Below are 25,657 nucleotides of genomic sequence, written 5' to 3'. Positions count from 1 at the left end.
ATAAATGGAGACGATTTAATGCTGTGGCTCCTTTCCCTAGAAGGGAGCGACCAACTAAGATGACTCCAAAGGCAAACCACAGAATGCTCAATCAGATTAAAAAAGAAGGCCTAAAGCAACAGGAAATAGTGGAGCTAGTTAACATCTCTGTTCATTAGTCCACCATATGTATGGTGTATGGATGCATGCAGTATGATGTCCATGGCAGGACATCATGGAGCAAGCCACTGCTCTCCCAAAAAAAAAAATCACATTGTACCTGAAGTTTGCCAAAAAAGCACCTTCATACTACACATCACTACTGGGAAAATGTTTTGTGGACTGATGAAACTAAGGCTGAATTGTTTGGGAACAACATGCAGCACTCGAGGGAGCATCATGATTTGGGGCTTTGCTGCCGCTGGGCATGGACAAATTTCCAGGCATCAAGGAGAAAAATTCCCAGGTTTTATTAAAGTATCTTACAGGATAATGTCAGGGTGGCTGGTCCACAAGCTGAAGCCCAGTAGAAGTTGGGTGATGCAGCAGGACAATGACCTTAAACATGGAAATAGATCTACTACAGAATGACTTCAATAAAGAAAATCCACCTTTTGCAGTGGCCCAGTCAGAGCCCAAATCTTAACCCAATAGAGATGCTATAGAATGACCTCAAGAGAGCTGTCCACACCAGACATCGTAAGAATATGGCTGAGCTGAAGCAGTTCTCTGAGGAAGAATGGTCCAGCATTCCTCTTGAAAGTTGTGCAGGTCCGATCTGCAGCTACTTTGAGGTTGCTAATGCCAAAGGAGATTCGACCAGATATTAAATCCAAGATTTCACTTACTTTTTCCACCATCACTGGGAATCTTTAATGGATGTGTTCAGTAAAGACACAAGAGATTATATTTGTTTGTGTGTTATTAGCTGAAGCACATTGTCTTTGTCTATACTTGTAACTTAGATGAAAATCAGATATTTCATGAACAATTAACAGAGAAAACTAGGTAATTCCAAAGGGTTCACATACTTTTTCTTCCCACTACTAACTGATAGTGTCATTCCACTTATTATTGTTTGTGTTACTTCTGAGGGAAAATTGTGCTTTAAGTTGTGGAACTACAGTTCCAATAATAGTTTGAGGGATGTAAACAGGAAGTTTATTGTTGCCACAGATTCAGTGAGATAGCTGTGAGCTCAAACTTGAGCCTCATTCTTTTTTAGCCTATATTTGTTCATATTTTTTCAATCTGCTGTACCCACAGATGTGAAGACAACTATCACCGGATTACTGTGATACTGAATAAAACTTAAAAACATGATGATTCTGATGATTCTCAGCCAAGTTCTGAAGTTATAAAGGAGTGTCTTTTTTTCTAAAATTTTTGAGAAGATTTATGGAAGTTTATTCACGATGGACAGCAGAGATGATGATATCCTGGGGAAGTGTAAGTAACACTGAATCTAAATATTAATCTAAATATATGTGTATCATAACTGTCTGTCAGATTTAAGTGGCTTTTAATTTTCTAATTCTATAGAATTCATTTTTAGATTATTTATTTTTTTTAAGCACTGCACAAACTGGCTTAAGGTTTTATCTCTGAAATCCCCTATTCCACTTCCAGATCCCTCAGATCTGCTGACCAATCACTGCTCCTCATTCAATACGCCCTGTTAAATTCCAGATGTGATTTGGCATTTTTTGTTGTTGGTGCTAACCTGTGGAATATTTTGCCACTCACTATTAGACCTCCCCCCCTCCATTTATATCTATAAAACCTGTCTAATGACCTCTCTCTTTTTTCTTTAGCCTTTTAATACTCATCATGAAGGCCAGACTGGTTACAGTCAGTTTTTTTAAATTGTTCTCTCTGCAATGCTGTTTTGTTTTTATGATGTTAACCAAAATATTTTTTTCTATGCCTTTATTATTTAACTTATATCTTCTGAAGTATGTCTATGTTTTTATTTGATTGGAATTCTCATCTCTTTGTAAAGTGCTTTGGTCAACATTTCATGTGCTTCATAAATTAATTTACTTTACCTCTTCTTACATGTATTGTTAACTACAGTACATGTAATTTTGAGTAGTAGTAGTCTAAAGGATATCAGCTGAGAGGTCAAAAGTGATGAAACCCAGATCACTGCGCTCTCTGGGTCCTGTGAAGTCATCAACGTTCTTCCTGTTAAACAGAGAGAGAGAAGGGAGATGAAGGAAGAGAGATGATGGAGGAAACAGGACAGGATAGAGATCTGAGGGAAGACCTGCATCCAATCTAAAGTGTAAGTTAAAACACAGCAAGCAGACTGATGGCACAGAGCTGCTGGTGAATACATGACATGAAAACACAGGCGAGAGACGGTAAACGATTTGGGATATGCTGGGATTAAAGAGACTGAAGATTATGACAATACCTATGACTTCTGTCAGTATATACAGCGGCTTTGATTCATAAATTACATGCTGTCAGATGATGGTTTATTGAAATTCAATGGGAACATGTGAGAGAAATACTAAATGTCTACGGTTGTGTCATAAGCACTTTGTAATGCATTAGTTAATGTTGTTAATCTGTTAAAGGTATATTCAGCTATTCTAAACTCAGAGAATATCTCTTCACGGTCCGCTAGCTGTCCTTTGTGTGTGTGTGCTGAAAAAGAGACCTCTGAGAGTTAAATGCATGAAGCTGTATAAAGAACTTGCTTTTTGACAGGTGGTTAACAGTTTTACTATGTTTCACAGAGCCAGTAGGTCAGTATTGTTTTGTCCCATTTGCTAATGTTTGTGATAGCTTATCCCAACTGGTTAGTTAGCAATCAGGTGCCTGTGTCACAGTTGTGTGTCCGGTAATGTTACATTACTTGCCCAAAGACATTCAGCTTACTTTCTAGTCCTTAATTTCTAGCCCAAGATATGTGGGTGGCTGTAGCTAAGGAGGTAGAGCGGGTCATCCACTAATCGGTGGTTAAATTCCTGGCTCCGCCAGTCCACATGTTGAAGTATCCTTAGGCAAGATATTGAACCACAAATTGCCCCTGATGTATCATCGGTGTGAGAGTGATAGAAAAGGCACTGCATATTTAGAAAAAGTGCTGTATGAATGTATGTGTGAATGGGGATTGTAGTGTAAAGCACTTTGAGTGGTCAGAAAGAATAGAAAACCACTATATAAGTGCAGACCATTTACCATTTATATGCCATTGGTCAGATGTTAGCTACAGGTGAGTTCTAAGTATCACTGTCTGCAGCTGGTGTGGTGGTATGTTAGTTATGTGTGGAATTATGTCACTAAGATAATGCTTGAAATTAGCTTCTGATTCGACAGTTAAGGGGAAACTTGAATACTGAGCGACCGACTCTCCATTCTTTGCACCACTTATTGTTGTAAAAGGGTGGTAGACATTGTAGTTAAAGCCTTAACGCTGTTTGAAACCCACTTTCAGATTTGTAAAACATTTATTTTATTTATGGGAGCAAAAAAAAAATAAAAAAAATAAAAATAAAAAAATTGAAATTGCCTTTTTATGTTTTCATAAATAGAATAAGGGTTTAACAAATCCTAAATTGAGATTTAAACAGTTACCGGAGTCTATTTATAAATCAAGTCCACGTTTAGTAAGTAAAATGTGTGTTTTTTTTTTTTTTAATTAAACCTGGTCTACTGTTGTCTGGATGGAGAAAACACAGATAAACTGCTATTTTGTTTTTGTTTTTTAGTAATAATAAATAAAATAAGGGTTTCACAAATCTGGAAGAGGTTTCGAACAGGGTTAAGTCTCTAACTAGGATGTCTAACAAACTTTCACAACAGTAAGAGGTGCAGAAAACAAAGAATCGTCGCTCAGTATTGTAACTTAACTTCCCCTTTAATTGTCGATTCAGAAGCTTGCTTCAGCGTCGTATCAAGAAGTAAGTTAACAAGAAAATTAGTGACAACTCTTGGTACTTGATAGTTCAACATATTTGCTGTATTTCCCTATCTCTACCTGAATGTGATGAATCCATTTGCCCGTGTGAGACTGAGATGTTCAATAAAGCAGTTCACAGACGACCATCAATCTACAAGCACTTCTAAATTCAGGTTAAATTCCCGGTTCAAAACCCAGACAATGCTGCTAAAATTTCAGTCAGGAATCCAAGTCAAAGTCCAACAACCATAGAGTTTCAAGTATGGAACAAATCAAACTGAAACCTGGCCCAACAGCTGAAGAAGGCTCTGCGGGCTGTCTATCCACCCAGTGCAGCATCTTAAAAACGGATTTGAACTGCTCATTGATCGTGTGCATTCTAAGAAAGCATCAGCAATAGATGTCACACAGTTATACCACGGTGCATACATGGAACCGCTTAATGCTAACAGTTGCTACAGATGAATCTTACAGCATGACTTTTGAGACGTGGATGTCCACAGGAACTCTTCTGTCTTTGAAAGCTGTCGTGATGAAGCAGCCGAAAGTTAAGGCTGCCATGACGCTCAGAGAGAAGGCGAACAAAGAGTTAGCTCTCGACAGAACCGTATTCATCTTTAAATGACAGCTACAGCCACAGATATGAGAAGAATAAAGCTGTATCACACACGATGTGCACAGTTAGCTTACTGCGTTGCACAAAGAGGTGATGTCAAGTGTTATAGAATGAAGGGGTTACTTCCCGTTGACGCCTTTCAAAATAAAACCACTGTCACCTGTATTTTAGACTTTGGACCATTTTCTGTCATCGAAAAAAAATGTAATAGGATTACCCTGCAACGATTAGTTGATTAATCGATTAGTCAATTGACAGAAAATTATTCAACAACTATTTTGATAACCTAATAATTGTTTTAGAAATTTTTCATGCAAAAATGTCCAATATTTGCTGTTTCTAACTTCTCAAATATTAGGATTTGATGGTTTTCTTTGTCACACCCAATAGTAAACTGAATATTTGGGGTATTTGGACTGTTGATCAGATACGACAAGACAATTGAAAATAACATCTTGGTCTGTGGGAAATTAGAATCGGCATTTCTCACTCCTTATCTATTTAACTAATGTGTGAGACAGGCTGAAAACAAATACACCAGTTTTAGACAAGACTCTTGAAAGAGTCTGCTGTAATGAAAAGATTTATTCAATTCGCTACAGTGATGGTGTCGCTCTTTAAGATTTTTTTACTCTCATCTGTGGAAGGCTAAAAATATTTACTTCCGTTTTTTGTGTTTATCACCGTAACTTGAAGCAGCAGGAAATAGGAAAAAAAATTTAAATTCGAACGATGAGTAAGCGGAAGATGTCAAAACTTTATTCATAGCACATTCAAGAACAATATGGGACATGGTGTCGTCCATGGCATGTACAATAATTCATGTATGGATTACAGAAAGCGTACAGTTGCAGTGTATGTATGCATACACAAAATAAAAAAATAAAAAAATTGCAAAAGTAAGTTTATTAAGCAGTCTTTTATTTATAATAAGACATATTAAATAAACGAAATAGACATATTTCGATAAATGACTGAATGTATAAAAAGATATATATGATTTACTGTATATCATGGTTATAATATGACAAATTATTGGATTACATTTATTATTTGAGATTTTAATGATTAATATTACAGCATTTATTGAGTAAATATATCATCTGCCTAGCAGTTGTCCAAAATGATTTCCAAGTTTAATTTATTTTTTTTAAATCTTCATAACAAGAATTAAAAGGCAATTAATAGGCAACTTCCTCTATTTTAATACAGCACAAATTCCATCAGAGCCTGGGATATTCTGAGGGATGAAGGTGAAAAAAAAGATACCTGATTTTAAAAAAAGCATTGAATAAATGAGCTAATAAAGCGTTTGACAGAAATATAAAACCTTTTTGAAGAGTTTTCATCAAAGTCAGCCAAGCAGAAACAAACTATTCAGTTTTTCCAAATCTCACTTACTGATGGTACACCAGCCAGGTGAACTGTGCTGCAAAGTCCTTCAATAAATTACTTAACTGTAGTATAATAAATGAAATGGTGTCCAATGAATGTTTTCTTTGCCCCTGACACCACTACCTGCTGCTATCACAAATATATCAATGCCATCAGCAGTGCCAGATTAACCTCCTAGGGGCATCATTTTGTTTTTTGGCAAACATTTGTTGTTGGGCCCCTACTGACCGCACTACATATTTCAGTTTCATTATTTCCCCAGGAACCTGGAAACCAACCAGTACTCTAGAGCAGAAATAATTAGTTGATTGAGAGAAAATTAATTGGTAACAATTTTGATAATTGGTTATGTGTTTAAGTCATTGTTAAACAAATATGCCAAAAAATATTCAAAGATTCCAGCTTCTAAAATGTTAATATTTGTTTGTTTCCTTAGTTTTCTATGAAACTAAACATCTTTGTACTTATGATTGTTGGTCCAACCTCTTGTTTGAGGTTATTGAATGTAGAATCAAACGCCATATGGTGTGAATATTGGGCTTTTAGGGCCCCAAAGGGTCTGATGCCCCTAGCCAACAGCCCATTTTGCCCAATTGGTAATCCACCCTTGGCCAAGAGCAACAGCGGGCACATGGTGCCAACTGAAGGAGTCTTGATTGGCCTCAATTGTACTCCCTTGCGGATTGCACATGGACAGCTGCGGACACCAACGACGCATAGTTGTTCGGATTGTACTACTTTCTAATCCACTTGGAGTTTGCTTGGTTTTGGTTGGTTGCTTGGTTTTCCAGTGCATGCGCAGTTGGTGGCCTTGTAGCATGGTGACCCCAGAGAAGCTAGCGCAATCACTACAAATTGGGGGGGAAACGGGTGTCCACACAGAGCCTCGTGTACACCCTCTGATGACGAAATTTATGTCACTCAGACCCTAGTTGACCCTAGTAGAACCTTGCATACTAATGGATGTGGAAAGTATAACACTAGCCATAGAAGACTACAATACATCCATATAGCCTTACTGAAGAATAAATGATAATACTGATAATCCATAGATATTGTATTTGTGATTTGACTCTTATATTACTGAATTTTCAAGTTTAAAACTTCTTCATGTAACAGGCACTAACACAACACTTGCTGCACAGCAAATGTGTCGGGATGTTTGTTAGTAGTGGAAGAGATAAACTCTGATTTCCGTTATATATTCATTTTATAAATTTTACTGAATCATTGTTGCAATTCAGCATTTACTCTTATGACCAGCATTGGTTCCATTTGAGAAGATATTTCAAAGATTAACAAAATGAATTGTCACATTGGCTTAAATAGACTCTGACCTGACAGCCAGAGAGGAAGTATAATTTAGACCTCAAAAAGCCAGGACCATCTGGCCCAGCACACCAAATTGCACACACATCTCAACATCATCATTGCAACAGATTAAGTCTGACACAATTCTATTTGTTCATATTCTGTACAATAAATAAATAGATCATAATATTTTATGCTTTATGAAACTTGAGCATAGACTCTCTCACAGAAACTACATTTACCGTGACCAAGTATGCACACAATTAAATCTATTGTTCTAAATAAGAAAATTAAGCTATCAGATCAAGGAAGCTACAGTCACTAGCTCCAGTCTGTATCTACAGCAGCTGCAACTTAAGTTTCACTGCTACAGTATTGTGTGTGTGTGTGTGTGTGTGTGTGTGTGTGTGTGTGTGTGTGTGGTAATACTAATACTTACAGCTGATCAGATGCTTTCAGTATACCAGAGCCATAGCAAGAACACGCACGCACACGCGCGCAACCCATACACCACATAGACAAAGCTGACGGCTGTGTGCAGGCTGCTACATTTAAAGCACAAAAATAGCCCCCCTCGTCAACACGTGGGAGCGCATGTGAGGTGGTCAAGTGCATTTAACACAACAATAACAAAGCCGTTTAGCCAATCACATTGCTCTAGTCGCTCTCCTGTCCTTAGCTCGCCTCCTGCTCAACTGTCGCAGTCAGTGTTATTTGAGCTGTAATAGCGTCAGGACGAGCCGTGAGAACATGCCAGAGGTTCCTTCGGGAGCTCCGGAGGTGTCCCGGAAAAGAGGCGCTGAGCCCGGACCGCTACTCGAACAGGGCACGAGGAGGAAGCGGGCTTGCTGGGGCATTCTGACCAGCCAAGGTCGGTGCACTGTGCTGTGGTTAAAAGTACAGGCTGTTTATGCTGCTGGGGAAACATAGAGATCCGTCCAACCTTGAAAATATAGGCTAGTACAGGCTTGTAAAACTCAGTGAAGAATTAAGTAAAGTAACATAATGTTACATTTGGCTGCTCAGTGGGCTGTATATTTAACATTTGATGCTGGGGCGTCACACCAATTTTCATTCCCCATATTTATAAATCTTGACAGCCTGATTCTGTCCATTTCCATACCAAATTGAAACAAGACTAGGTCAAAAGCTAGTATATGGCTGGGCCGTCTATGGTCAACGTGCGAAACTGAGGACACAGTTGAAAACTGTTGTGGAACCGCTGTAAACAACTTCTTTCAATGGAGAGCTTACGTGTTATACCGATGTAACTGTCCCTCTAAAAGGGTACTCCACCATAATATTGTCAGATGCACACTTTTTTTGTACATTTTCTTTCAAGACTTGGCATCTATATTACCCACAATTCAATTGTTTCATTTCAGACTTGTAGTCTTCAGAAACAGTCAACGCTGAGTTGACACTTGTGGACATAGGCCTGTTCAGACATGGCATTAACATGCGTCTTGGGTGATCCGATCAGAACTGGACAGCTCCAAGTGCGTCAATTCACACTGGGCATTAGAATGCTTCTCCACATGTGTCTAGACTGACCACTTGTGATCGGATCTCACTTCCCCGCTCTATATGCAAATAAACACGTACATTATTTCCGTTTGCAAAGACCAAATGCGTTAGCTTGTCCGACTATGACAGATGGTCCATTGTCAACGTGTGTGTGTGTGTGTGTGTGTGTGAGAGAGAGAGAGAGAGAGAGAGCGGAACAACAAGGAGGGGCCGAGTGAAAAATGCGCTGCGCACAGCTGTACAATGAAATAATATTTTGCCCATTTGAAATAGTAAAAAAATAGAAAATCAATAATATCAATATTCAAGTCAATATTGTACAAATAAATCAATGTACGGGAAACCCCGTGAGAAGTGTAATAATATTCTCGGTTCATTATGAAACTGTGGCGAGGCGAGGATGTCAGTTGAGTAGGCGGTCCTTCGATGCGGCCCAGACCACCTCCAAATGTGGTCTGAGTGATCGGATCTCAAACGCGTCCTCAATGCATCTTTGGTGCATTGACACCTGTATTTCGACACCTTAATGCCAGGTATGAACAGGGTATGAACAGGGCCATATGCATGTTCATACTGCATAGTAGTACTCCCCAATACCTAGAGACACACACTTAGGTGGAAAATCGGCAGAGTTCACCTTTAATATTACTGACTGTATTAGTTCATTGTGGATGGTGAAAATAAATGAGCAGGATTGCCAGTGTTGGAGAAGCCAGATTTCTCACGAAGGGCTGTCCTGGTGACCTAAGTATTTAGGGCGTCCCCAATACAAGTCCAGCTGGGAACCTTTGTTGCATGTCACTCTCTCCCTCATTTCCTGTTTTCTATTTGCTTTCAAGTCTAATATAAGGCATGAGATCCCCAAAAATACTTAAAAAATCTCAAAACAATCCACCAAAGTCAGTTTCTGAACAGATATGGAGAAACTGGCCATACAGTTGAAGAATCAAGCTTCATTGTAAAATGTATGATTAAGAGTTCAATCTTTCTAAGACTGAACCCTTTGTCATCCCGGCCAATCAATCTCTCCATCACAATATCAACATTAAAATGGCCTCTTCATCTGTCCAAACCCGCCAAGGTTGCGAGAAACCTGGGTGTCGTGTTTGATGACCAGCTATCCACCTTTGACCATGTTGCATCTGTCTCCTTGTCGTGCCACTTTGCACTATAAAACATAAGAAAAGTCAGGCCTTACCTGACACAGTATGCCACCCAGCCTAGGCTCTTCTTGGCCGCTGCGATCCTCCAAGGGACGTTGTATGGCATTGCCATCCCTGCACATGAGGCAATTACAGTCCAGACTGTGTAGTTCCCTGATGGTGGAACAAGCTACCAAATGTTATCAGAGTAGGGGCATCCCTCTCTATCTTGAAGAGTCCCTTTAAGACTCATCTCTACTGAGAGCAGCCCCTCTCCTAGCAACTCTAACACCCTAACATGCATAACTAGCACTTACTGTGCACTTTGGGGGCAATTCTTTACCTGATCTCCTCACACTTTGTCTTTTCAATAGATCTAGCACTGTACTGAAGCTTTAGTGTTGTCCCTCACTTGTAAGTCGCTATGGATAAAAGTGTTTGCCAAATGAGTAAATGTATATTTTAATGTATCTCTAACACTAAGTTTTAGGTATGCTCCCTGATTGAGCTGATCACTGAGCTGCACTGTACTGACTTTAAAAACATTAAAGGAAATGGAGAATTTTTGGGGGTGCTGTTGGTCACTGCCACATATTTAGGGAGTGTAAAATAGTTGTTTATAGGGTTTGATAGTTTAGATAGGTGCTGAGTAAAGTCCTCATCTAAACAGTCTCCATAGCTCTCTGATTGGTACAGCACAGACATGTTAGACTGTCAGTTGTTGGTGGGCATTTTTTAGTCTATGGCCTGATAACAATATACCGGCCAATATTCATTTTTTAAATACATAATCATATAAAGTACAGAAACATTTTTGGTAAAGATTTCTTAGATCAAAATTTTTAAATAAAATAATATTTAAATAAATAAATATAGCACGATATGAAAGGAAAAAGGTTAACAGGGGAAATAAGATGAGAGAATGATATTCAGACAGGTAGTTAATGTCTGATATAAAGCGAGAGAAGTGTTGCTGTTACTCAAGACCTTTCCAAAATGGCTGCTGGCATGTATCACCAAGAGGAGGCCAGGGACATAAATTACCTCACACACAAGTTAAATATGTCTGCCTGCCTCTGCCTCACTCTTAGTCTTCTTATTATAATAAGAAGACTTTTAAACATGTTTTTCTTGGTAGATAAACTCTTGGTAGATTCCGTGGTTTAGTCTAAAAACCTAATTTGTAAGGTTTGATCTGAACGCAGTGATAAGATGTTCTCCCTGTGACAGAAGCAGCCAGTCAGTTATAGAGCTAGTTATTCAGTGAGGTAGTAAGCTAGTTAGTAGTCATTTTTAGTATTTGCAGTGTGTTGTCAGTGTTCAGTGTAGGCTGTAAGGTGATCTTCAGTCTGATAGACTCTACATAAGGACAAGAAAAAAGGTGTAGAGGTCCTTGGAGATATGGGTATGTGTGTTTATTTAGTGTATACTGAGTGCAGTTACTGCTGCCACAGCTGTTGAGAAAGACCTCACTAGTACTAAATATAACTACAGGAAGCAATGCTGAGGTCTTGCTACAGATTATATAAACAGATATTTTCCCTTCATTCAAAATGAGTGGGGCTACAACTAACAATTATATTCTTTATTAGATTTTTTTAATTAAAGCTACTATATGTACAGTTTATATGATTTTAGCATCTCTCTTTGTATCTTTAAGGTTTTGATGATATAAAAACATTGTTCAACTTTTGCTGCAACGCAACGTAACATCATCTGGCAAGGTGCTGCATTGGCCAATCATGCAAGCGCGCATTCCTGATGGATTACTTTTTAATGTGAATGCTTTATTTGTAATGTTTACTTGAGATCGTCATGGCGATAAGATAAAACAGTTGTGCTGTGATAACTTTCCAGAGTTGTAAAATCCCATCAGTGAGGGTTACGAAATGCTGTACTGTGTTTTGCCTCTGATAAGCTTTTAAACACATATATCCATTCCTCCAACTGGCCATCTTGGATTGGATTTTTACTATCTCATGGTATATGAAACGACACACCTTCACCAATTATTTTATTATTACTATTTATTAAGGTGCTCCACTGAAAATAATTGAATTGCCAAGTACTTTGTGACAAATAAATAAATGAACAATATATACAGCTCCATTGCTTCACGTTGTGTCAAATAACAACCCTCACTGACTTGGTTGGGCTGGTTAGGGCACCACCTGTGACAGAGTGGCTGGTATTGTTTCACCTTGTGAGTCTGTGTGTGTGTCATCATTAACAAATGTGGCCCTGGAGACATCTACTGTAGCAGGAACTACCACAGAAGTAGTTTTGAGTGATTTAGCAGGTATTTATATGTCTGTCTGTCTGTGGACAGATTTTGTCAAGGTGATAGCCTCTCTACCATACAGTCGGGTCAGTCACGATACAGTCACAAAACTTTCATGTGTGTATTTGAGATCAAAATGAAAGCCAAGTTCGAAGATGGGTGTGGTCCGACCCACGAGTACTGAGTAGTCATGTAATAATGTAGTAATGACTACTGAGTACTTGTGTAATAATGTAGTAATGACAACTGAGTAATCATGAGTTGGAACGTCAACATGTTGACAGGCATCATGGCTGGTGTGATCCAATCACAAGATGGTCTCTAGTTATATACTATGATTGGCCAGTGAGACCAGTCCCTGCACATGCATGTAGCGCAGAGAGGCTGAGCGAATCAATGCACTGCATGAAGCTCTAAAATGAAATAAGAAATAATTTACCCATTAGAAGCAGAAAAGAAATAGAAAATCAATATGTGCAGTTCAACGATGATATTGTGGCGGGCCGCGACAAATAAATCAATGTATGGGAAAACTGAGAACTGTGAAAAAATATTTGGTTCATTATAAAATGGTGGCGGGACATGGCCGCCACAGTCAAGGTAATTAATGGGAAACACTGTTTATTTAAAGGAAGTACAGACAAGAGCTGGTAAGGGCTTAGGTAAGAGGCAAAGTTGGCATGCAGGCACTTAACAGGCAGGCAAGAACATCAAAGGGCGTTTTCCTCGACTGAGTTGTCGCAGGAGACATGGAAGGTGGGATGGCTTGAGGGAGTCTGAAGGGGGACCACAGCAGGGTTGATTACCTTGGAGATGGGGAGGGGTCCAGCAAAGCAGGAAGCCAGTGTGGTGGCAATTCTTTCTGTTCCATATACTATATAGGATATACTAATATAGCACACAGAGATCAAAGGTCACACAGCAATGAGCAATGCATGCCAGTGAGCAATGTATTAAGAACAGCAAAGAGCACAACATTTAGTAGGCATTTATACAATTTAGTGAGTACACAATGGAGGGGTTGCTGTGTAACTTTTCAAAGAGATAAGACACACAACATAGGAATTGTTCCATCACAGCTGCAGGGATGAAGGCCATCGCCTGGCATCATTTTATCACTGAATGCCAGTGGAACAGTGAGCAATCAGCGCATTCCATAGATTAATATAACTACAGTATAAAAGGTGAATAGTAAAATGTGAATAGTATTGAAATTTTTACATTACACCAGCTTCCATGATTCCACCCTCAAAAGAAAGTCATGAGTTGACAGGTACACTTTATCCCAAGAGAAATAGTGAGAGGCTGGGGTGCGGCGATGGTTAGCGTTTAACGGGCAGATAACAAAAGTAGGCTGACTGGTGCTTCATGCAGGTCCGACGACAGTGGCAAATGAGAGCTTGGATAGAGGGAACACTGACCTCTTTCTCCTGGTCAGGGAAGGAGCTGGGCAGAGTGTTGTGCACGTATTCAGGCACAACACTTCATGGGGGCAAAGTTGTCCCATATCTCCTGGGAGATATGGCCTGCAGCGGCTGAAGGACCCCAGCAAGAGCTTGGTAAAAGACCTGTTGTGAACAGATATGCATGTGGCCACAAACTACTGGGCATCAGCCTCCATGGTGGACCACCAGAAGCACTGACCTATGAGGGACAGGGTGCAAGCCACCCCAGGATGGCAGGCCAGGTGGGAGGAATAGCCCCACTGGTTCACCTGAGAGCAGAGAGATAACCCAGGATGAGCGGGAGTTGAGGTCAATCATTCACATGTAAGTCAATAGTCTCTTGGTGGTTACCTGACACTTCCATCGAGGTTCCATAGAGTTCCAGCAGGGGATCCAACTCCAATTCCAATGGGGGGGCAAGGCCTCTGTCCTTGAAGTCGCGATGGCACCAGAGTTGATGAACACTGCTACCGAATGCACCTGGTCTGGGATGACGGTTCAGCTCATCAGCACCTTGACTGTTACTGGTGAGCAATGGCTTTTACTGTACAGATAATGAGGAAGTGGTTGGACTGGCCACATTCCTGGGAACAGTGGCGAGGGGCAGGGTAGGCAGTTGAAGCAAAGTCAGAGTAACAAGAGAAACACGTGGACAGAACTGGGAGTTGATGGGCTCCACTCTCTCTACACTGCTCTTGGAGGTCAATGCGAATAGTGAGAGAGATTTAATCATAAAATTATACATGTAGCTACTTTTATAATCAACAAGTCCATGCATCATACAGAGAATGATTGTTCCACTTACTCTCTCCTGCCACTGTCCACAACTCAGTGGTGTAGTCCGCCACTCATCTGGCAAAAATTCAGCAGGCCATGCTGCCTCCCTCCTGGGAGCTGTGGGATTTAACATCTTCCTCCGCTCAGATGTGAATGTCTTGAATTAGGAGCACATAGGAGACTGCCTCTCCAACTTTGTACTTCCCCAGAGTCTTGCTCGGCCGTTGAGCAGAGAGATCATGTGGGAAACGAAGAGGGCTGAAGATTAGATTAGCGGGCATTGCGTGAGGAATGACCTGCTTGCCCCCAGATCCCTGGAGTAATGTTCAGGTGCTGTGAGGCGAGGCTCACAGGTGGAACCCGCAGGAGAGGTGGCTGGAGACATTGCGAGAGGAGGCTGGGCCTGGATGATGGTGGATAGCGTAGGCCTAAACAGTAAGCTCCTTGTACACGGGGCCTGAGTCAGCTAAGTCTATACTGGCCAGACTGTACTCTCACAGAAAGTCACTCACCCATTTCAATATTTGATGCAGCAAAATGGTGAAAGGAGAAATATATTTGTTAAATGAAAATGCTAAAATTTGCTAAATGAGAAAGGAGATGTTGGATCGATTTTTTTGAAATGTGATGAAAAAAGTCTGCTTGTTCTGTAGCAGTAAACTTTTTTGGTACATTTCTGGTTAGCCCAGTACCATTGGCTTCATAGTCAGTACATATCATGCGAATATCCTCCTGACAATCCATAACTGCTGTTTAAAGCCGCAGCAATAGTTTTTAAAAATTATTTAAAATTTTTTTTAACTGTTGTTTGTCACCATAGAATGCATGAGAAAGGCAGTCAGATACCCCAAAAATAATCTTTAAAGCCCCTGTAGACTCTTTATGGTTTGTAGTAAAATTACAGTTCTGGTCAAAATCAGTGCAATATTGCCAGCTTACTTTGCTCTCTATCAAAGTGTCTTTTGTGATACTACCACTGGGAGTTGCCAAAGTCAGAAATTTTCAAATCTTACAAAAAGAATTTAAAACATGTGAAATTCAGTGGCACAAGAGAATATTAATGAACATGTATTATAAATACAACTCAGCTGGTATGTCAGTTAACAAAATGGTCTATTTTCTTGTCTCTGTATGTGTGTGTGTCCAGGATCCTGGGCAGATCGCTCCCCTCTCCATGAAGCAGCTTCTCAGGGTCGACTGCTTGCCCTGCGCACACTGCTGGCGCAGGTAAAACCCTTAAACCCTTAAATACACACACACACAACAAGACAAAGACTTTCTGTAAGTTCGTAAACTCACCCTTTGTTTAAATGGCATATGGGAGCTAATTTTGCATGAGGCCTTAAACTGGCTGTAGTGGAATGGGAGTTGGACAGACAATATCACAAAATTTCTGTGGTGACAGACAACACAAGAAATATGGACACTGGCGGTTGGACATTGACAGTTTTTTTGTAGTCAGATGATAATTCAAGTGTTTAGTTGCTTTGTTGACCCTGCAATGGATCAGTCTGCATATACAGTAGAAATTGTCAGCTATATTTGAAAGTGGAGTTTGGACATTTTGTTTTTCATTTTAAGCTCTATTTTAATTACAGATTATATTTCTTTAACCTAATTTATTTTGAGAATTTATCTTATTTTACCATTTTTTTAATTGTTAAAAGCTGTCATATTTTTGAGAAATTTTACTTGGACTTTATTGCATATATGATTGTTTTTTACATATTAAATCAAACTAGTGCCAGACAAGGGAAAAAAAGAAGAATAAAGCAGAAGTATTCCACAGTCATAATTTGTTCTCATTGAATTTTTAACTGTATCATGATTGAATCAAATTGTGAACCTCGCATCATGTATCAAACATTTTGAAAAAAAAAAACACGTCCCATCCCTATAAACAATCAATTTTGTTCAGTTCTCAACAAATGTTTCCTTTTGGGTTGTCAGGATAAAGGCAATTTTCTCCGTCACGTAAATACTGAACACAAGGTATTTCTTTATGCAGCCATTTCTTAGGGATTTATTACAAGCCACCAATAGTATTCTCAACAAATAAAGTCCCAGGCAAAAGTTTTAAAACACCTACATTTTTCCATTTGTTACTGAAATTTACATTGTGTAATGTCTCAGCGTACTCTGAAATTAAAGTATAGAACAAATATATAACAAAGATTAAAAAAAAAGGAATCACAGAATCTTAAACCCTAAATTTAATCCCAATTTTTGACTCATTCAGCTCAATGGGGTTTAAAGTGTCAATCTCGAAGTTTGTCCTTCAAATAAATGTCTGTTAAGTCACTATCTATCACCGAATGAGGTAACACAACTGTGATTGAGCCTATGGCCCATTGATGAAAGTATTGCAATATTTATAGTATATTTGCAGTATTATGAACTGGGTTCTGTGGTGACATTCCCCCCCCCAAAAAATGCTGTATTAAGTTACTGCTAATGCAAACTGAACATTTCCTTCTGCTGCAGCTTCACATTAAAAGCATTTAACTATGCTTGTATGCATTTAATACAAGTTGACTTTTATTATGAAATAGTCAAAGAAAATGCAATGTGTTTGTCAGTGAACTTAGCACTTACAGCTATCGTTCATCAAAAATGTATCTACAAAACAATACAAAAGTCATTTTGGGCATTTTTGGACAGGTGATCAGTTTGAAATATTGCAGGGAGTAATTGAACAAGAAGGAGTAGCCACACAAGCTGTTAGATGAAGAGCTGCAGGCGACAGGCCACACACCTCTCAGCGAGGTAACCAACTCCTTTCACTGTGCCCTGCTGTTCAGACTTGTGCCATGTGCAGCATAAAATCAGATCACGGTTGCTCAGAGAATGATGAAACAGGCCAATTATTGCCTGACTTCTTCATTAAACTGGAAATAGTTTGTTTTGCTGCACCCAGAATTCTCTGACCTGTAGTATTAAACAGCATTTGCTGTTGCTAACAGTAACTAAAGATGTCGCCAAATCAGCCAGGACTGAAATCTTCGAGATTGCTAATTTAAGTCTGGAGACTGTGCTGCTCTTCCATCATTTGAAGCCACTGTCTAGTTCTTTTCCTGTAATGTTTTGGGTCATTATCTTGCTATAGGATGAATCCCTGACCAACCAGTCTGTCTTCCTGCCTTTTTCTCACAACTCTGATAGCAATATACAGTACTACTTCCTGTAGTATAGTATTGTCCTAATAACGCATCAGAGGTTGTAGTAACACAGTTTGTTCCAACACTGCCTGTGTATAGACCACATCTTTTGGAATTTAATTTACTTCCATTGCTGCAGAAAAGCTGTAAGTTAACCAATTTCTTAAACCAATTTCTTCTTTCTTAAATTTCTTAAAAGGCCTTTTTTACTATAAAATTCAATTCAATTCAATTCAATTCAATTTTATTTATATAGTGCCAAATCATAACAGATGTTATCTCAGGGCACCTTTCATGTAGAGCAGGTCTAGACCATACTCTTTATAGTTATATTTACAGAGACCCAACCTTCCCCCATGAGCAAGCACGTGGTGACAGGGGCAAGGAACCTTGAACAGAACCTGGCTCATGGTGGGCGGCTGTCTGCCCCAACCGGCTGGGTTGAGAGTGAAAGAGAGATAGAGAGAGAGAGAGGGAGAAAAAGGGGGGGGGGGCATAGCATAGTAGACGTGTAACATAAAGATGTGTAACAATAGTGAGACTAATAATAAAATTAATAATTATAATAACAGGGTGAATAATAATACTAATAAAACGAAATATAATAATAGTTGATAGTCATTATATTTGAAGCCGTGGGTGTTGAGCGGGATCATGGGGGCAGTAGGTGGTTTGCAGTCACAGATCCAGACTCTTTAGCAGCAGGGGCAGAAATACCTGCAGAAAGAGAGAGGAACAGAGAGGAGAGAGATGAGAAAGCACAAAACTACGGTAGAGAAAAGAAGTCAAGTTAGTAACGAGCATTAATGCCATATGAATGCGTACAGTTGGAGACAAAGAGGAGGAGAGAGAAGCTCGGTGCATCATGGGAAGTCCCCTGGCAAGGCCTATAGTAGCATAACAAGGGGATGGTTCAAGCCTGAGCCAGCCCTAACTGTAAGCTTTATAAAAAAGGAAGGTCTTAAGCCTACTCTTAAATGTGGAGAGAGTGTCTGCCTCCCAGACCAAACAAAATGTACATGATTTTTCAGTTTTTGGTGATCTAAACATTTTTTTTTAATTATTTTTATCTTGGGCTTAAATTTCAATAAAAACTGGAAAAAAGGGGGTGTTCTAAAACTTTTGACAGGTAGTTTATTTATCCTTCCTCCATTCAGCTTCCTCCACTTTAATCAGGTACGTCAGCTCAAAACTAAATAACACTGCGACTAGCGATTATTTTAAATTTCAATTAATTTGCTCTTTTTCTCTATAAACATCAGAAAACAGTGAAAAATGGCCATCCCAATATTCAGCACTAGGTGAAATCTCATCTTACTGGTTCCTGCTCCCAAGCCCATTAGCTTCATGTCTGATCCTGACCCAGAAGACCTTGAGCAACCCCCTTTTGTGGGGACTCGCCTGGCAATTTCTCCCAGATATCTAGGGGTTGGAGGCCCTAGAAAAAAGTGTGAATATATAATTAACATTTAAATAAATTTACGCATTTTTGACAATGTCCCCAAAAACTGAACACCATGAGCTTCATTAAGATAATTTTGGCAGCATTAGATTGTACCTGTGTACTTAATAAAGTGGTCTATAAGGTGTACGATAAGGTAAGACAAAGGAAAGCAGCAAATTCTCACATTTATGAGCCCAAGACCATCAACTTTTTGGCATTTCTATTTCAAAAATCACTTTCAAAGATTCACTGATTATCAAAATGGAGGCCAAGAAATCTTCTTTCCGACAGTTACCAGGATATTATGAATTTAACTCCAAAACAGAGCCACAGAGGGACAGCTCCAAAATATTAAAATGATTTTTTGTTCCCACAAGATCTCCAGCACTCAGTCTGATATGTATAAGACTTGTGTTGGGCAGGGCTACAGAAATAATGAATAACATTCTTCCAGGTGAATTTTCTCTGAGGAGGAGCTTGTTGTTTTCAACTGTTGTCTAAATATCTCCACCTGCTTCTCTTGTGTGATGACCAGACTGCTGTCTGTCTCCCATTTAGTTTTAATGTTGAATGTGTTTTCTTTGTTTAGTTGCAGCGGACTTGAGTATAATATCGAAAGGACCTTTTTTACGAGGTCCATCCTCATATGCTATCATAAACATTTGTAGCTCATTTTTCACTATTACATTTTTTTGTATAATCTTAAATTTTCAAATATCTAAAATGATTCTGCTATTTGAATTTGTCCTTAATCCTCTGGAAATACCTTATTCTACCTTGATTTAAGAGAGTGCAATCTGTTGTGAGCCCACTGGAGCTCCAACCTGTTAATATTTTGTCTTGCTTACCATGTAGAAATTCTGGGTCATATGCAAACCATTTGAAAATTTCAGCTGCTGTCTGTGAATTGAATCGTTTGAAGTGTTTTATTCCATGTCTGTAATGAACTAATAACTTACAGCTTATTGTTATCGTAGAGCTGGTTGGAAAGTGAGGGATCACCAATTATTGAATTAACTACTTTTCATTTTCCTATCATTCGCTCAATTTCTTTCCATTTAGCTTTATAGTACTCAATCAGTTTTTCAGTACTCTGGCAGCTCCCACATACTTTTCACATTTTAGCATTAGGCTTTGAAGCTCGGCCTACCTGAATGCATCAAATTACCTTGTCTCATGTACTTTATTGCAACATTAAATATGAGAAATAAACCACTAAATGTGATACAGAAATCTGTTTTTATTTTTAGTCCGAACATGGGTTATTCTTCTCCTTTGCTGGAGAGTACATTGTACAAAACTACATCCTAGATACTTTCCTTTGTTGTGTGACCTTCTTTGTGAGTAAAAAAAATTCAAATCTCTGATAAAAAGAATAACTGATGTGTGTCACAGCTGTGTAATATACTGTACCAATTTGTACAGCTCTTTAAAATATGTTAATATGATCTGAACAATGTTACTGAGTTACAAAATGGAACTTTTTAGCATCTACTGTAGGACTTAACTTTGCATTCCTTTTAATGCCTTTAAAAAAATAATAAAAATGAGAATCTGAATAATCAATATAAAAGCTTTGTGCTATGATCAGGGCCCTCAAAACGTCTGGAAGTATAAGTTTGTTTTTTATCAACAATTTTGAAACTTGACATTTTAGCATTATAAGTAACAACTGTTGGCTGAATAAATAGTTTACCAGACTATTTCTTTTATCTAAAACAATATTAGAATCAGAAGTAGGTCAGTTTGAGAATGATAGCAGGTTCCAATCCTGTGTTTTCAGTTTTAATACTGGGGCTATCCTTTTTGTATTTATATGAATAGTGCCTTTAGGGTTCTAAAGTTTTATTATACTACTTATACATTGCAACAGAGCTGGGCTAGCACTGGTTAGAACCTAATTCACCTTAATTCTGCAAATTCATATTCTAATCAAAATGCCCAGGGAATGATAAAGACCTAAAAAACAGTGACAGACATGCAGTTATATGCAAAAGTTTGGGCCCCCTACTAAGCCAGTACTTAGTAACCCCCCCCTTTGCCAACTGTTCAGCATGGGGCTGGATATATTTTGCTTTGGGGTTGTGTGACATCCATTGGCACAAGAAACACTGCGCAGATAGAAGGAAGAATGAATTCCACTTAATATCAGCCGATTATGGATACAAATGTTCTGCAGTCAGTCAAGAAAGGGGAAATTGAAGAGGCAGGTTTCTACAACAGGACAATGATCCAAAGCAGAACTCAAAATCCACCATGAACTACTTCAAGAAACACAATCTGAAGCTTTTGGGAAGGCCCACACAGCCCTCTGACCTGATAATCGCTGAAAATCTGTGGGTAGATCTTAAATATGCTTTGTGTGCATATCACTTCTGAAGATATCTCAGAAGTGATCTGCAGAAAGAGTGAGTGAAAATTCATCAGTCAGGAAGAGAGAGACTGTTAACAGTGCATTAACATTTGATGTAAGGGTCTGTTTACTGCAGGGGTTAGATTTACTTTTTACTTCAAAAATCAACAAATATGGAATTTGCATCAAGAAACATAACTTTTGCATACAACTGTAATGTTCTATAATGTTGTAAAACCTCATAGTGAAAGCTTTATACAGTAATCATAAGAGGGATGACGTATACAAAGATCATGCTGACTATCTTGAATTCATTATAAACACTTCATGACTGATTACACTAATAACCTCTGCAGATGCATTTGCTGATTCAATTATTTGTACAGGTGTCACAATAGATATATCAAAAGGGGAAGGGGGCCCAATGAGGCTACTAATATATGGGGCCAAAAAATGCTGATGTTTGCTGGCTAAACCAGTATTACATGGATTTTGGCATGATGTTTTTCAGATTACAAGCGGCAGATAAATTCAAGCCCTAAAGACAGAAATCTCGGAATCTGGGAAATGTGCTAATACTCTAGTCACTATCATTTACTCAGAATTCAGTCAAATCAGAGAGACTGAAACAAGTCAAACAGAAAGACTGATTCAAACAAGGCAGTGTGCTTCTTCAACATATACAGTCATAACGCTGTGTGCTTTTAATTTTTAGGGATATCTCGCCAACATTGTCACCATTGATCATGTGACCCCTCTCCATGAAGCCTGCCTGTCAGGACATGTAGCCTGTGTTAGAGCATTAATAAATGCTGGAGCTAATGTAAGTATTCTTCTCATCACCACCATTATTTTATGTTTGCTCTGTGTCCACCCTGAAAAACAGCTCTGTCACTAACCCTTTAAACTGTGTGTGTGTGTGTGTGTGTGTGTGTGTGTGTGTGTGTGTGTTGTGTGTGTGTGTTAGTAGATACACTGACTATATTGTATTGCTCACATTTATGTGTGTGTCTAGGTGAATGCTGCTACCATCGATGCTGTCACTCCTCTGTACAACTGTTGTGCCTCTGGGAGTGTTGGTTGTATGGAACTACTGCTGCAGAATGGAGCACACACACATGTGCCACACACACACTTCCCCTCAGCTCTGCATGAGGCCTGCAAGACAGGTAAATACACAGGACAGAAACCTTGTATTTAGTATATGACCGAGCAGCTCAGTATCCAGGGGTCATGAGTAGCTATAGTTGGTCCAGCCGTCCATCTGTCATGCACAATATCTCAAACACATTTTGGCTGAAAGACTCATCACATTTCTGCATGGTGGCATTTTCAAAAGTTTGTGAATGTTTCATCATTGTGTGTGTGTGTGTGTGTGTGTGTGTGTGTGTGTGTGTGTGTGTGTGTGTGTGTGTGTGTGTGTGTGTGTGCAGGAAGCAGCCAGTGTGTAGAGTCCCTACTGTCTCATGGAGCAGATCCAGACTATGAAGTGTCCTACTTGGGTTCTCCACTCTACATGAGCTGTCTACACCGACACACAGACTGCTCAAAGATTCTGCTGCACAGAGGTGAGTGTCATTTACTGCAACTTTCTGCCATTTCAATTTGTAGCACACCCGTGTTACCTCCTGTACTGGGAGCAGGTGCCCACTGTACTATATGAGCCACCATTCTTTTAGGTTCAGAAAATGAGCAGCTTTGGCCAATGTGCTCAAAGCTTTGCAAAGTTAATGCTGCAAAGTGGGCTGTGATTCTCAGTCTGCAGCACTAGAAACGCTTTTACATTAAAGGGAATGTTTTGATTATGTGTTAATATAGAAATTATTGTTTAATTCAGCTTTAAATTTGGTCAGAATGTACAAAATTCTGACCAAAGTTAGAATACACTTTACTTTATATTCCTGGCAGATTAATACTAAGGTGGTAGTTTTCCTGACACCCAAAAATCATCCCAAAATTCTAATCTGTTGTTCTTCCAGTTGACTGTCCAATGCTCTAAGCCAGTGGTTCTGAACTTTTTTGGCTTGTGACCCCTTTAAATTAATATTGATTTGTCATCACAGGTTATGGCCTCAACGTGGCCATGAATTGTGAGCAGTTCCACGAAAGAGTGATTTTTTTCACTCTGGGGTTGTTTGATTTAAAGGGTTTTTAGAGGCCTGAAGAGGTGAAAGTAGGTAGTATTTAACAATAAAAATGCAAAGATGAGAGGACATCAAAAACCTAAGTTTGTGCAACAGAAACATTTCTTTTTTCTCTCTTCTCCTTGTAATCATTTTGTGACCCCTCAGGATTATCTTGGGATTTGATATTTTATTGTATTCTTTTGAACTTTGTGCTGCTGCACAAAGGGTCCAATTGTACTCTGTCCCACTGCATTGAAGTTAAATTCTGTGTGTAGTTCTGTTATTTTCTATCTACACTGTAACTACATTTATATTTAATATCATTTATTACATTTCCCTCTCCTCTCTTTGTGTCGTCTCCTCTTCTCCCTCTCTTTTCTAGGAGCCAATGTTAATGTAGGCAGAGGAGGTGACAGTCCTCTGCATGTTGCTGTCAGACAGGACAGTGCTGATCAGGTGTCAGTGTTACTGGACTATGGAGCTGATGTCAACCTCAAAGACACTAACAATCAGCGACCTGTGGAGCTAGCGCCTCCTGGTGGAAAAACACAGCAGATGCTACTGGCATTTGAAGGTACTGCAATATTTTCTACTGAGGTGATTCTCAATACTAATGTTTAGAACCACATGAAAATTAAGCCAAACTATATCAGAACAGTAACAGGAAATTACTCTGTTTCTCTCTAGTTTCTCCAAGGAGTCTCTGCCAGTTGTGCCGTCTCCAGATCAGGAATCTGATTGGTCGATCCAGACTGAAGCAGCTCCCCTGCCTTCCTCTGCCTTCACTGCTCACTCACTATCTGGAGCACACATAGAGGGCTCACATACAGCATGACAGTTAAAAGCAACTACAACTCAGTTGCCATTTCTGTAACATTTTTAATTTGGATGTGCCAAGCTCCTAATTAAACACAGTTCATGTTAACATATCATCACCATGGTTTATACTGTATGGTTGACTTAGGCTACTACATCGTCATAACCGTTGTTATATTAAACTACAATGAAGATTTACTCTGTTGCACAGTTGTACTCTTGTACATCATGCATTGCCTTTGTGATGCCACAATCTCTATTTTAAATTTTTATTCAGTAGTGTCAGATAATTGTCCCACTGATATTGACAGCTGATCCAGACTTTGAACTCACTTTGGCTTTACGGTATTATTGATTAAGCATAAGCAATATGTCATTTTGTGAATAAATGGTAAACGGACTCTACTTATACAGCGCTTTTCTTTTGTCTTATCAATCACTCAAAGCGCTTTACATTACATGGCACATTCACCCATTCACACACACATTCATACAATGCATTCCCACACACATTTTGGCATTTCACATGAAAAATTACCTAAACTATCAAAACAGTTGCAGATTAATTTCTGTTGACTAATCGATTAATCTACTAATCATCTCAGTTCTACATTTAAATATTGTTGGTTACCTTAATCTATAGCAAAGCATATTATAAACCTTTCATATATTTTGTGTGCATATCATAACATATAACTAGTAACTAAAGATGTCAAATAAATGTAGTGTAGTAAAAAGTACAATATTGCCCTCTGAAATGTGGTGGAATAGAAGTATAAATTTGCCCAAAAAGGAAAATCCTCAAGTACCTCAAATCTATTGTTAAATACTTGAGTAGTAGTGACATTCCACCACTGGTTTCATTATGTGAATTATTTTTTGTGGTTGACTGTAGTATTAAAAACCCTTTACTAAGTAGTCTAGGAAGATTCCTAGTCCAAGTCACAGCGTCTGAGAAGTACCCTACAATTTATTTGTTTTGCTGTGATGCTAGCTTGTGTTTCCTGAGGTCCTATATCTAAAGAATGGTGACCTGTTGAAAGACGTCTGAGAGCTGATGCTGTGAGGTCTCAAGATGATCTATATTTACCTGTACACACCTATGATCCAAACGCTCCACATGCAGTCTTCATAGTGTTAAACAATTGACTGCAGAATTCACACAGACAGCACTATACAATCATTTATTTATTCTAATACTTTAAAAAATAATCACTGCCTGTTATTTCTTCATTATTTTATATTCAGTCGTGTGTATATTCCAACTTTCATTCCCTGCTTGCTGCTTCCTTCCTTTTTTGTTAGGTGAAGTGACCCGCAACTCACCTAACAAATGTAGTTTGAAGAACCAGACAGACCTCGTCTCTAATATCC

The 25,657-nt window shown here is 38.9% G+C and overlaps 2 protein-coding genes across 2 annotated transcripts in view; one reads left to right on the top strand and one right to left on the bottom strand.

Moving 5' to 3' along the window:
- spcs3 (signal peptidase complex subunit 3) overlaps positions 1 to 4,635 on the bottom strand; it is an 8,881-nt gene extending 4,246 nt beyond the window's left edge. Inside the window, exons 1-2 of the mRNA XM_040145728.1 lie at positions 4,365 to 4,635; positions 2,093 to 2,166 (exon numbers count right to left, since the gene is read on the bottom strand). Coding sequence (XP_040001662.1) covers positions 2,093 to 2,166; positions 4,365 to 4,507 — 217 coding nt within the window. The 5' untranslated portion in view covers positions 4,508 to 4,635. The remainder of the gene's footprint in view (positions 1 to 2,092; positions 2,167 to 4,364) is intronic.
- A 3,232-nt stretch (positions 4,636 to 7,867) lies between these two features.
- Positions 7,868 to 24,678, top strand: asb5b (ankyrin repeat and SOCS box containing 5b). The gene is made up of 7 exons (XM_040145721.1): positions 7,868 to 8,085; positions 15,534 to 15,613; positions 22,057 to 22,164; positions 22,357 to 22,510; positions 22,775 to 22,909; positions 23,850 to 24,041; positions 24,155 to 24,678. Exons 1-7 carry the CDS (start codon positions 7,965 to 7,967, stop codon positions 24,280 to 24,282), a joined length of 918 nt encoding a protein of 305 aa, XP_040001655.1. The 5' UTR covers positions 7,868 to 7,964; the 3' UTR covers positions 24,283 to 24,678.
- Positions 24,679 to 25,657: the final 979 nt, after the last annotated feature.

The sequence above is a fragment of the Xiphias gladius genome, chromosome 15 (genome assembly GCF_016859285.1).
Source record: "Xiphias gladius isolate SHS-SW01 ecotype Sanya breed wild chromosome 15, ASM1685928v1, whole genome shotgun sequence".
In the NCBI taxonomy this organism is placed as follows: Eukaryota; Metazoa; Chordata; class Actinopteri; order Istiophoriformes; family Xiphiidae; genus Xiphias; species Xiphias gladius.
The sequence above is the reverse complement of the archived record's forward strand: the minus strand, read 5'-3'. Positions and strand labels throughout refer to the sequence as shown.